General features: G+C 41.5%; 1 protein-coding gene across 1 annotated transcript; it reads right to left on the bottom strand.

The window, feature by feature from the left end:
• Nucleotides 1–730: 730 nt before the first annotated feature.
• LOC121402017 (intelectin-1-like) lies at nucleotides 731–13,731 on the bottom strand. Its single transcript, XM_041587667.1, has 8 exons — nucleotides 13,580–13,731; nucleotides 12,973–13,047; nucleotides 12,331–12,402; nucleotides 11,079–11,326; nucleotides 9,793–9,951; nucleotides 8,664–8,794; nucleotides 8,465–8,564; nucleotides 731–1,074 (listed from the first exon to the last, which is right to left on the bottom strand). Exons 2-8 carry the CDS (start codon nucleotides 13,034–13,036, stop codon nucleotides 922–924), a joined length of 927 nt encoding a protein of 308 aa, XP_041443601.1. The 5' UTR covers nucleotides 13,037–13,047; nucleotides 13,580–13,731; the 3' UTR covers nucleotides 731–921.

Raw genomic sequence — 13,731 nt, 5'->3', positions numbered from 1 at the left:
GATCCCTGGTACTAATAGCCCAGAAGTAGGGACTAAGTGTATAGGAACAGGGTAGATACACTTAGGGAAAAGGCTGAAACCTGGGTGTACCTTTATTGCTGCTGAGCACGTCCTCTTGCCTGTGGGGACTAATACTGACCATATGGTGTTGTGAGTATTGCCTATTCAATGTGATACCAAATCCTGTCATGCTCTATTGTATACTCCACTGAGGATTGTGTATGTTCAATAAATAAGTTCATGTTTAAGTTATAAGAACCACTGGCGCCCAATTATTATACTCTGAATCCAGTTACAGTTGCTCTACACCCTGCCTCCACTGCGTTGCGAGGGCTCACTCCCTAAGATTACAGGTCTCATCTCAATAGTGGTGTACAACACACACAATTTACTATAGCGCTACAGGAGTAATAGAATATACAACTATGGAGCATAAGAAATGAAGTACGGGAGTAACAAAACAAAGCAATTAAGCAACAAGGTTTTGGAATATTGGGCTTTGAGGACAGGGTATATGGGAATAACTGATTATCACAGCATGGGAATAGGCACGTAACAGAGTATCAGATAGTGGAATAAACTGCAGTGGAACATGAAAGTAATGTAGTATGAGAGTAACAGATTACTGTACTGTCTGGCTACACCAATTCCTCTACTTCAAGGATATGTAATGGAGACATCTGCTTTGTGACCCAAAAAATTATTTGTATTAATTATTCACCTTACTGCAGCTGCAACTGAGATCCACCAGCTCATAGGTTGATCACCTTGTAGATAAGTGTGTATCAAGGACATACTCTTTATATGTACCTCTGGACCATACCAACAAGCAGGGTCAAGGTGCTTAAGCTTTATTTCATGGTAGAGAATATGGCAGGCAGTTTAAGTACAGTGTAAACTGATGGTAAAGCCTCCAGCGGATTAGCGATAAAAGAGAAGGACAGATGCTTTGGTTATCGCCTTGCTCGCACTGTTTCCTGTTCCTGTTCCGTATCCATCCCAGTCATAGGATGTGAAGTCCCCGCATTGTCTTGGGCTCTCTTCTGGGAAGAAACCACCGCCTCCAATGCACAACTGTTGAGTTACCAATTTTGGTATGGTGTGTATCATAGGCCTTAATTTCATTTTATATAAAGATTAATGTGATTCAGGCCTGGCCCGGCAATCTGTGGATTCTGGCAAATTCCAGAGGGGCTGCTGTAGGATGCCATATAGACAATCACTATTTATGGGCCTGTGGGGGGGCTGTTTGGGTATCTGTGTGCCTGAGAGGCCACAGACAATTTTGAATCACAGTTCAGGCCTGACCTGATTCCATGGGGCAGCATCAGAGATGGATGAACTTTCTAACCAGACAACCGGGCCTAGGGCGGCAGTCTTTTAGGGGGTGGCATGCTGCCCAACCACACCCACATTGGTTCAGAAGCACTGGGGATGTGCAGGAGATACAATAGTTTTTCAACTTCCCGTGCACCAAATCCCAATGCTCCGATCCCGATGATGAAAATTTGCGTAAATACAAGGGAGGGAACGGGGCAACGAACTTCAGCTGGCCTAGGGGCGCCCGCTATGTTAATCTGGCCCTGCAGACAACATGGCTGCCCTGGCACTGCGTATTACCTAACAAGTTTTTTTCATTAATTCGAATAGAATCTGAAAATGTAGAATCTAGAAGCTCATTATGTTTTGAGTGTCAGTGGCACTGCACATGCTCAGTGTGCTCTAGACTGCTGCTAAGCTAAGTTTAGGGGGTAGTCAAAAATCATCATGCAGAATATGAGGTTCATCTGTCATAGAAGCTGATGCTACAGGGCTGATTATTACAATCTAATTTAATTACTAATACGTCTTGTTGTACAAAGGTTATATTGTATATATTGTGAGTGGGTCCCTATGCTCAGATAAGTGACAGCAGCACAGAGCATGTGCAGTGAATCAGCAGAAAAGAAAGTCAAGGAGCTGCACCTTCTTCAGGGGCACAGATCTTCCCTGCTTCAAGACTGTGGTTGTCTTAAAGAAGCCCAAAGTGTGTAAATGAATAGCATTACTATGTTACTTCTTTAAAATGCATCGTTTAATGGCACTCCTCCAGCAGAGTTCTGCATTGAAATCTGTTTTTCAAAAGAGCAAATAAGATTTTTATGCAGGGTTAGACACATTCTTAGTTTTTCAGGCGCCCTCTGTCATGTGACTTGTGCTCTTATAAACTTCAGTCACTCTTTACTGCTGCACTGCAAATTGGAGTGATATCACACCCCTCTCTTTCCCCCAGCAGCCTGTCAACAGAACAAGGGGAAGGTAACTAGATAGCAGTTCCCTGACACCTGCATCGCTAAAAATGCTCCATGCCTATTGGTAGATATGAGAATAGTACTCAATAGTAAAACACCCATTATCATTGCCATGACTCCTTCAGTTACATTGAGTAGGAGAAACAACAGCCTGTCAGAAAGCAGTTCCATCTTGAAAGTCTCTTTCTGAAAGCACATGACCAGAGACAATTACCTGGGATGGCTGCCTACACACCAATATTATTACAAATAATAAACAATGAAAACCAATTGCAAATTGTCTCAGAATATCACTCGCTTCACCATATAATTCAAAGGTGAACAGCCCTTTTTAGTTCATTTAAGGCAGTAGCAAGCCTACAACAAAGAACTCATTGGTGATTTTGTCTACCCCACCACCCAATAGGTTTAGTACCACAACACATCCAAAGTATAGAAACTTATGTGCCATGTCAAGGGCCCTGGGTGAAATTAACTTTGCCCAGTGCCCACTTTGCAATGCTTTTATGGACCAGTGCAGTCATTTTACTGCAGTTATCTGGCCTCCATTACCCTTACAAAAATAGAATTTTTTGAGTGTGTTCAAGACACAATTTTAATGTAAAAAGTAGTGTAGGACCACGCACACCCTATAGAAGTTGAGAGACGCCTGGTGCACAATGGTAGAGGCTCAGCAACCTCACAGCAGGATACAAGTCAGCGACATCCAATGGCACACAGGTCTACAGGAATTCTTCCAAAAATTCTTTATTTACGGATTGCAAATGCAACGTTTCGGGGAACAAAAATCCCCTTTGTCAAGCATACGAATTCAGAAAAAAAGTGCATACATATAGCCAAATCAATTATTCAATTAGTGTGTCATACCAAACTAGCCAATAGTGTGAAATAATTAATTGTCCAATCAAAAAGAGTGAACCTGCAGCACAATACACCCACTTTTTTAAGAATTATACAATTCTGTTAAAATGGTAAATGCACAGTTAAAAAACATTTTTAAAAAAATTGCAATACTACTGCATCCAATAAAACAACTATGTGAAGTGATACCATAAATTACATAAAAAGCACAATATCTGCAAATCCAAAAAACAGGTGTGTCTTAACACTACTCCCTCCTACAAAGAATCATAGTATAAAAAAGATTACATATATTAGTTATACAAAAATAGAAGGGTACATAAGAATTTACTCTTACCCTATAGAGGGATTACTGGAACAAAGAGAAGCTGACCCTAATACATAAATAAACCAGACCATGTGGGTATGTGTTGATCATCTGTAAAAGACAAAAAAATATTTTTGATAAAACAATAGCTATAAAAATATTTTACAAAAAGCAAGACATGTTGAAATCTTCATTGAGCCCTTTCGGATCACGTGTCTGCAGAAGCCAAATCCAAAAACACTCTCTTTGGAGTAGCAGCCTTTTAATGTCCTGTCCTTGCCTAGCAGTTACTTTCTCTAATATCTGCCATCTCACTTGTGACACCTGATGCCCTTGAATAAAAAAGTGTTTCGCCAATAATGTTTCTTTTCTTAGTTTGCCCTTTTCCTTAACCGCACCAGCATTCTCTGGTTTAAAATGTCTTATTACACATTTATGTTCATTTAAACAGACTTTGATCGGTCTTGTGGTTTGGCCCACATAGGCTTTACCACACGGGCATTTAATGCAATATATAACATTATGGCTGTCACAGGTGGAGAAACAGTTGACAGGGTGTTTAGTCCCTTGTGACGGATGTACCACTACATCACCAGCAATAATACCATTACAATGTCCGCATTGTCTACAGGGGAAAGTCCCCTTGCTATTCGTGGTTAAATGGAGATCGAAATTTTGAGTAGGTCTAGGTTTAATAAGGTCCCCGATGTTTCTGCCTCTTCGATACGAGAATACAGGGGGAAGATGAAATAAATGTCCTATTTTCGGATCAGCTTGTAACAAGCCCCAATGTTTTAAGATAAGTCTCTTACACGCAGCAGAATTAGTATTAAAGGTAGAAATAAAAGGGACTCGAGTGCTATTAACACCTGTTTTCTTACACTTCCCAAGGACGTCTCTCCTAGGTATCACTGCCACTTCATTCTTCACCTGCAATAAATTGCCTCTATTGTAGCCCTTGTCTGTGAATTTATCCACTACCTTGGTGGCTTCCAAATCAAAGAGTGCATCATTAGAAGTGATACGTCTTACTCTTAATAATTGACTCTTGGGGAGACCTTTAAACACCCCAGGCGGATGATGGCTAGTAGGACGCACCAAATTATTTTTATCCATCGGTTTGGTATACACAGATGTAACAAACCTATTGTTTTGTAGTTGGATGTTCACATCCAGAAAATGTATTTCACTATCATGTGATTCATATGTAAATTGAATAGAGTTGTGCACACTGTTTAAATAATTAACAAAATTAGATAAATTGTCCAGACTACTTGTCCAAAGAAAAAACGTATCGTCCACATACCTCACGAAGGAGTGTATGTGGCGGGCATACTCAATCTGTGAAAAAATGTATGTTTGCTCAAAATGATCCATAAAAATGTTAGCGTACGCCTTGTTGGCCCCCATTGCGCAGCCTTGTATCTGTAAATAATATTCATTTTTAAATTCAAAATAATTATTCAATAAAACGCTTTCAAGCAGTGTGCACACAAAATTAATCATGTAAGTAGGTGTTGACCCCTTTGATAAGTAGGTCCGAGTACATTCGATGCCTTCCTCATGGGGAATTGAAGTATATAAATCCTTTACATCTAATGAACAGAGAAGAAAAGGTTCATCTGGCAACGAAATGTTCTCTAACCTACATAAAAAAATCACAGTATCAACTAAACAGGGCTTCAATGTAGGTAAAACCTCCTGTAGGTAAGAATCAACAAAAATAGCCAGCGGCTGCCAAATAGAACCTACGTTAGAAACAATAGGTCTCCCTGGGGGATTAACCAGATCCTTATGTATTTTCGGCAGAAAGTAAATATACGGTGTTTTGGGATTCTGGGTCAACAACAGTTTAGCAATTTCATCAGAAATAATCCCATCAAGCGTAGCCTCATTTAACAGAATATTTACTGTCTCCTTAAATCGCAAAGTCGGATCAGCATTAAGTTTTGTGTAATGTAGTGGATTACTCAGTTGACGCTGCGCATCGCATACATAATCAGTAGTGTTAAGCAATACAATACCACCACCCTTGTCTGCCTTAGTGATAGTTAATGACTTATTTGCCTGTAGTATTTTTAACGCATCCCTTTCCGCCTTATTGAGATTATTATGAACTTTGTTGCTTTTACTCTGAGGCAATTTACCAAATTCTTGTAACAATACAGATTCAAATGTATCTATTGCAGGAAATCCCCCAGGTGGTGTAAAGTTACTTTTTGCTGATAATTTAGATCTTAAATTTAGCAACATTTTATCCTTCTGTACAGAAAGTGGTTTATCTGCAAAAAATGCTTTCAATTTAAGCGAACGAACAAACCTGAAGACATCAATAGTTAAAGCAAATGGGGGAACAGTGTGAACAGGAATAAAATTTAACCCCTTGTTTAAAGTCTTAAGTTGCAGCGGAGTCAGTTCGTGAGAAGAAAGATTATACACCATATTTACCTCCGCTGGTGGTATGGGCGTCTGCGACCCCTCCAAGTTGGAGCCGGCTTTTCTGCGACCCCTCCGAATCCTGCGTTTTCTGCAGTCCAACCTTTCCCTAAAAAAGGAGTAGAGGGAGTGGAAGAGAGTTGAGATGATGCCGAGGAACCAAACTCCCGGTCTGATGAGCCAGCAGAAAGAGAGGAAGTCCCGCCATTTGATCGCTGCGCTGTGCTCCGTGAGTTGCGGAATGCCCGTCTGGTCTCCTTCCAGGTGTAAACTTCTCCGTGTTCGTAGTCTCGAGTGTCGCGTTTGAATTTGCGCAGTTTGACTTGGAGGATTTCCTGTTGCAGTTGCGCCATCTTGCGTTCCAAATCCTGCAGCCTGCTTTCGTCCGCGTCTATTGTAGAACGGTAACTCTCCTCCATTGTATGTATTTGCTGTTTGAGCTCCCTCATCCCGGTGTGCAGCTGCTGTACGGTCAAGGTAATTAAATCTAGGGAGCAACGATTTAAAATACCTTGCCATTTCTGTAAAAAGTCCACGTTGTCTCGAAATAAGACAGGGTTCAGGTTGACACGCAGTCCTCGTGGGATACGCTGTGCCTTTGCATACTCTGCTAGTGAAGAATAATGCAGCGCCCATGATGTTTCTCGCCGTTTCAACTGTTCCAAATTGTGCAAATAATTAGGACCCACTGCTGGTATATTTAAGGGTAAGCTCTGTGCTGCATTAAGAATTTTCTTACGTTCAGCTTCCATGAAAGAGAAAGTGTCTGCTCTCAAATCCGTAGTTGAAGCAATATCCGCAAAAGACATATTTCAGCCAAATGGCACAATGGGGTGCTGATAGTCCTAAAACCGAAAATTCGCAGGTAAAAAGTAGTGTAGGACCACGCACACCCTATAGAAGTTGAGAGACGCCTGGTGCACAATGGTAGAGGCTCGGCAAATTGTCTCAGAATATCACTCGCTTCACCATATAATTCAAAGGTGAACAGCCCTTTTTAGTTCATTTAAGGCAGTAGCAAGCCTACAACAAAGAACTCATTGGTGATTTTGTCTACCCCACCACCCATTAGGTTTAGTACCACAACACATCCAAAGTATAGAAACTTATGTGCCATGTCAAGGGCCCTGGGTGAAATTAACTTTGCCCAGTGCCCACTTGCAATGCTTTTATGGACCAGTGCAGTCATTTTACTGCAGTTATCTGGCCTCCATTACCCTTACAAAAATAGAATTTTTTGAGTGTGTTCAAGACACAATTTTAATGTAAAAAGTAGTGTAGGACCACGCACACCCTATAGAAGTTGAGAGACGCCTGGTGCACAATGGTAGAGGCTCGGCAACCTCACAGCAGGATACAAGTCAGCGACATCCAATGGCACACAGGTCTACAGGAATTCTTCCAAAAATTCTTTATTTACGGATTGCAAATGCAACGTTTCGGGGAACAAGAATTTGCAGATATTGTGCTTTTTATGTAATTTATGGTATCACTTCACATAGTTGTTTTATTGGATGCAGTAGTATTGCAATTTTTTTAAAAATGTTTTTTAACTGTGCATTTACCATTTTAACAGAATTGTACAATTCTAATGTGTCACACCTTTAAAATGTATTGAAATGTATAGAGAATACTTGTGTTTATGTAGATACTTAAAGCAGAAGGAAAGGCTAAAATTAAGTAAGCTTTATCAGAGAGGTCTATATAAATACACCAGTAAACCCTCAAAGTAATGCTGCTCTGAGTCCTCTGTCAAAAGAAAAACAGCATTTTTTCCCTTCTATTGTGTCCTCATGGGCTTCTGTATCAGACTTCCTGTTTTCAGCATAAACCTTCAGGGCTAGGGCTTGAGCATGCTCAGTTTGCTCCACTATCCCTCTCCCACTCCCCTGCCTGCTCTAATCTGAGCTCAGAGCTATGAGTAAGCAGGGAGAGACTCAGGAAGGAAGTGATGCCACACCAAACTAATATGGCAGCTGCTATCCTAAACAAACAGAAAGAGCTTCTAGAGCTGTTTACTCAGGTATAGTAAAGCATTCTGCACAATAAATATAGTGTTATAGCTTGCACTATTATGACTAATCTATTGGCAATAAATGGCCTCTGTAGCTTTCCTTCTTCTTTAAGCAAAGAACCAGCAGCATAATGACAGGGCACTGGGCCCACCCACAGAAAAAAACTTCAGAGGGGCCTGACACGGACAGGAATCTACTAGGCTTCCCCCTCTCTTCCCTGGCTATAGGGGAAGCAGCTAATAGGCCTGCTTCCTCTATAGTTACACCATTGCCAAGGGCCTCAAGAATGCAGGGCCGGAACTAGGGGTAGGCAGAATAGGCATGTGCCTATGGCGCAAAGCTGGGGGGGCAGGCATGTATTTTATGTTCTCTGCCTCCTACCCCTAGTCCTGTCCCCTCTCTCATACCGGTTGTTCCCGGCTGAGAGGGACTATGCCCGCTTACCAGGGCATGGGAGGCAACGCAAAAGGCCAGGTTGCCTAGGGCACCTGGCTGGCCTGGCCCGGCACTGCTAGAATGTGGTATTTTGTTATTGTTCTTTTACCCACACTTACATGCTCATTATGGCACCCTTCGACCTTCATCCCTGGACACAAAGCCAATGCTGCTTTCTCTGTGTTAAACACTCGAAACTGGATATAACCAGGGGTAAACCTAGCTAAAGAGGGAAAGATAACCTTAGCATATATAAATGAACAATAAAAAAAACAACAACATATTTTGTGTGTCTAGTTCTTAAATATAGATTCCAACCAAGCCATAGATCTTTGAAATGACAAGTAAAAAGAAGCCGTCTTCTCGCTGCTCCCAAAGTCATACACGACTCGCTCAACAGGTCCATTGTTTCCTGGGCAGCTTCCAGCGTTGTACCTCAGCGGATATATCTAAAGAGCAATGAACAATTCTAAGATGATTCTAATTCCAGTGCTGGGCCTAGACAACAGGCCACAGTCAGGCCTGCTCCTCCTACTTGCACCTCCAGCCCCCCAGTCATCCTCTCGCTCATTGCTGCTCTGCTGCTCTGATTAACCCTATCAAAGAATTGAAATTAACCAGGGCAGGCAGGAGCGGCATGTATTATCGTATTATGCAGTCATTTTCTAATGTGGAATTATATCCATCCATAGCTGTGCTCTAGGCAGCTGCCTATCCTGCCTATGCCTAGTATGTTGCTAGGCAATTATTCAATATAAGAGTGTTGCTTTTTACTGAAATGAAAGATATTACACATTATAATTAATCTATGAGGGGCCATGTACAAAGACCCTGGACTAGGGTTGCCACCTGCCAGCTTTCAACCAGACAGCCCGGTTTTTAGAAAGGCTGTCTGGATGAAAACTGTCTGTCTGGTTTCCAAATAAGGAAATCCGGAAAGGACTTTGAAGTGAATCAGCCAATCGCCTATTGCCGTGTCGTAAACCTACCCCCTGATGTCATAGAACCACTCCAGAAATGTCATTCACCCATTCCCCTGCCCCGTCTACCCAGCCATAAAAGGTGGAAACCCTACCAGACAGAAGTGCAAGAGCAGTAATGGGTGCAACGTTACCACCTTTTATTTCTTTAGACTCTAAGACACATGTGGATTTACATCCCCTTTAACATCCTTGCACAGAGAAGAGAACATGGGTGGTTGGGTTCAGTTTATTCTGCACTGGTTACTATGGACAAGGCTCACTTTTCCACTGTTATTGTCTAACTCAGCAGCTTTGTAAACATGTGGGCAGTGGGCACTGTTAATGGAGGCAGGAGGAGCACAGGGTGAATAAAACCTCTGCATGGTTGATTTCACTGTGGAATAGTTTTTCAACTAGAAATAGAAAACACCATGTTAATCCTATTAAGAATGTTACATTTTGAAACTTTGTTTGTGGGTACTGACCTGGTACAAGTGGAAAAGGTTTCCACCTACTCTGGAAAAGAAGCCACTTGTTGTGTGATATCTCTGAAGGGATGAACCCCTCCAGCCTCTTAGTGGAGTCTTGTTGGGCACATGCCACACGCTGATGTCTTTGGCTTGGATGTCATAATAACCAGGATTCTGTCAGTTCATACAACACAGGACAGAGAAGCAGAAGAAAGTCTGTTAGAACAGATTCATATGCATAGTAGATGCCATTTCAGCATTTCATAGACGCAAACATATTAGGGCTCACTTAAGACCACAAGTTGAGCATTTACCCACGATACAGTGGTCCCCCCCACACACACAATTTGAGCATTACTGGGCCAAACACATTGCTGCATTCATTGTAATTGTGACTAAAGTGTGTCAGTGTCGGGATAGCTTCTTTACTATCTCTCAGCATTAAGGTGCCCATAGACGCAGTGATAATATTCTACCAAACTAATTTTCCTACGATAATCTGTGCATGTATGGTGGGAGACAAGCCGACTGATATTGGCAGAAGACTTGGATAGCTTGTTGGTCGGCTCGTAGATTGGGCCGGCCTGTAAAATTTTGATCGTGGGCCTTTGAAAGCATCCGAACATTGACCATTGTTAGTGCTGAATCGTAAGATACAGGTAGAATTCTATTGTTTCAACTTGGGAAGATCTTCTCCTTTTTCGAGCGTGCATGCATGCCGGGTTGCCTTGGGTGCCTGGTGGGCCTGGCCCGGCCCTGGCTTAGTCTGACATGCCTATGAAGGTTTGTGTTGAAAATGCAACCAATCAGCAGGTAGCATTTGCTGGTCACTTTTTTAAAAGCAAGCATCTTATTAGTTGCTATGGGTTACTGCTCCTGGGCAAACTCAGTGCCTTTTATTACAATAAGGGCCTTTTTCTGAGTCCAATTGGTTAAAAAAGATCCAATAGGATCAGAGCAGCTATATGACCTTGATTGCTTTTACCTGCCAAAGTTTTTTTTTGAACGCATTTGAATATTTTAGTGATATACATACTTCATAATTCTCAATTTTTTTGCATTTTAGAGAAATACCATATAAGCACCGAATATCATACGAAAATTCGTTTTGTACGATATTATTGGTGTGTCTATGGCCACCTTAAGTGTTGAATTGCAGATTGCTGGAATCAGCCAGTTAGGGCTGGTGAAATCCATCAGTAACACACAGCATGAGGGTGTTGGCTCCAGCCTGACCCTTTAAATATGTATGTATAAGTATACTGAATGTAATGTGAAAGAGGGCATTGTGGAATTGTTACCTTGTAGTCATCGCTAGTTGCTCCATCAACTGATCCAAACGTGTTATAGTTTGCCCAGTTGCCATCGCCCTCTGGATAGTCAGCTCGATTCCCTTGTTGGCTGGACCAGCGATCCCCCATAGTGCACTTTCCTGCCATGTTGTTCTCATGAACACTGGCCACCAAGGTCCAACCTCCTCCATTTGTAGTCATGTCACAGAAGGTCTGGTAGGATATCCCATCTGAAGAGGTCAGTGTGTATATTCCATCTGTGAACATGCATAGAGACTTAAATACATGTCCATTTTATTAAGTACATGGCCATGTAAAAATGCTCATGTGTATTTAAATAATTGTAATCAAATATAGGTAAAAATAATGAGCAGCACTAATACCAAGTGTGCATCCCATAAAATAGGCTATGAGGGGTAATACTTTAAACACATTGGGGGTTATTTATCAGAATCCAAATTTTTCTGATGTTTTAATATAAAAAAAAAGTCAGAGCAAACTAGAATCCACAATTTTCCCTTAGTTGGACTGGGAAAAAACTGTGACTTTTTTAGTCATGCGAAAAGTTTTTCGATTTGATGCCCAAAAAGTCAGAATTTTTTCATGAAATCAGAGGAATCAGTGGAAAAGCTTGAAATGTTTGGATTATCGTACGTAACCCAGTGCAGACCATAATATCTTCAAATTGGAAATAGGACCTCTGACAATGACTTCTACAGGACCTCGACAGGTTGAAGATGGAGTGTTTTTGGATTCTGACTTTTTGCATCCTCGGAATATAACAGGGGTGCTTCGCCAATGAGATGAGTTGAGGCTGTCGCCACTAGGTACCAGGGGCAGCAAAAATGCTGCTCCTGGTACTTTAAGAGCGAATTTCCGGGGGAGGGGGGGCAGCAGCAAGTGCTGCTGCCTCAGGTGGCAGAGGGGCCAGGATTGCCCCTGCCTGCAAGTTAAATTAACAGCCACGGGCTGTTCTTCTACATTAACTCGAAATTATCCTTTGATGATATGCATTTAATATTTTTTTAGTTTTTGGCATTCAGACAAAAAATAACCCCCATCTTACATAGGCCTATAGATACCCTTTATTTACACATATTCTGTAAAGGTTTATCTGGACACATATTGGACACAGCCCTAAGAAGGCAAACACATGGAAGTTACAAAAAAACAAAAAACACTAAGGCAAATTAATGGCACATAAGTAATGTTTGGGTCAACTGAATCCTCAGTCCTAATGATGGCAGATACGGTTTCTCACCTGGTGATCTTTCATTTGATTTCTTAATGTCCCAACAGCTGCTAAAAGTGTAGTAGTTATTCCATGTTGTGCCTGAAATGGAAAGAGATTCAACAGACAATATCCATTTCTATCCTGGCTGAGAGCACACGCAGCACAGCCAACATTCTATGTGCCCTGACTGTGGCCCACTGCACATTTTTAGGAATTCTTTTTCCTCTAAAACAATGTCAATTCAAAACCCCACAAAGGATCTCAGAAAACTGATATTCTATAGTGCAACAAGAGATTATTGCCTTGTAATGGATCTGGATGTTTGCAAATTATCTCCAGCATGGTGATCCTCTGAGATGTTTCAGAGATAATTCTTAGAAATAATGCTGGAAAAAATGCTGAACATTCCTTTTGTGGCACTCTGTAGCAAGGAATACATATACAAAGTATATGAGTGGCATTGATTCTTATTCTGAACAAATGTTACACTGACATCACCAGGGCCGTTTTATGGTACCAGTGGGCAGCAATCTCATTGATGGGCCCTTGCAATTTCCCCACTTCATCCCAAATATTGATAAAATACTGGAGCAAGTGAATTTGAAAATGCTAAAATAATTTAAAGTAAAATAATCCTGCAGTGATAAAAAAGTAAGAAAATATACTTACCCCATGATTGACAGAGTCCACCAATAGATGTCAGGGACAGAAGGAGGAGATTGTACACCAGCATCTTTCACTAAACTGAAAACAACAGTTCCCAGTCCAATCAAACCTTGCTGTTGCATTGCATTTATACACAGACCCCATTATAACATATTTGATTAGTACTGAGGTTTTGTATAGCCACATAAAAGTACAGTGCCTCAGACGTGGACATTTTATCCATGTCATGGTACTGCTGTAAGTTAGTTTACAAAATAATCATATTTTAAAGCACATTATTTTCTATCAAGCACAAGCTGCAGTGAGTTATGTGACTCAAGTGACATCACTGCACATCATTTATAAGGAAAGCACTGTATTTAAAGAAAATACTTCTCAAAGCTCTTGTGTAATAAGATTTTATTAATACCGCCTTGCTTCTGGGCTAAATACTGTATCACACTTGATTTTGTATAGTAGGTGAGACAGGAGAACCCATAGGAACCCACTGATGCCAGGTTACTTGGTAGCTAATCTCTATGTGGCACCGGGCAAGTAAGTAAAGTAAAAAGTACAGAGTAAAGTAAAAGTAAAAGACTCTCCTCTCAACATATTTAGGAAATTCTCTTACCAGCTGTGCAGAAGCTTTTCTGGAAGACTGGTGACCAGGGCCGCCATCAGGGGGGGACAGGGGGGACAAGCGTACCGGGCCCGGGCATGAAGGGGGGCCCGGCAGCGCTGCATTTTTTTGAAGATCCGGGCCCCCCTTACGAGCGCCCGAGC

The sequence above is a fragment of the Xenopus laevis genome, chromosome 1L, assembly GCF_017654675.1.
Source record: "Xenopus laevis strain J_2021 chromosome 1L, Xenopus_laevis_v10.1, whole genome shotgun sequence".
NCBI lineage: Eukaryota > Metazoa > Chordata > Amphibia > Anura > Pipidae > Xenopus > Xenopus laevis.
The sequence above is the reverse complement of the archived record's forward strand: the minus strand, read 5'-3'. Positions and strand labels throughout refer to the sequence as shown.

Coding starts and splice junctions, on each gene's coding strand:
- LOC121402017 (XM_041587667.1), bottom strand. CDS start 13,036: ATGCTGGTGTACAATCTCCTCCTTCTGTCCCTGACATCTATTGGTGGA. Junction 12,403..12,972: donor TGGACTCTGTCAATCATGGG/GTAAGTATATTT, acceptor TTTCCATTTCAG/GCACAACATGGAATAACTAC. Junction 8,795..9,792: donor ACCTTTTCCACTTGTACCAG/GTCAGTACCCAC, acceptor ATTGCTCTTTAG/ATATATCCGCTGAGGTACAA.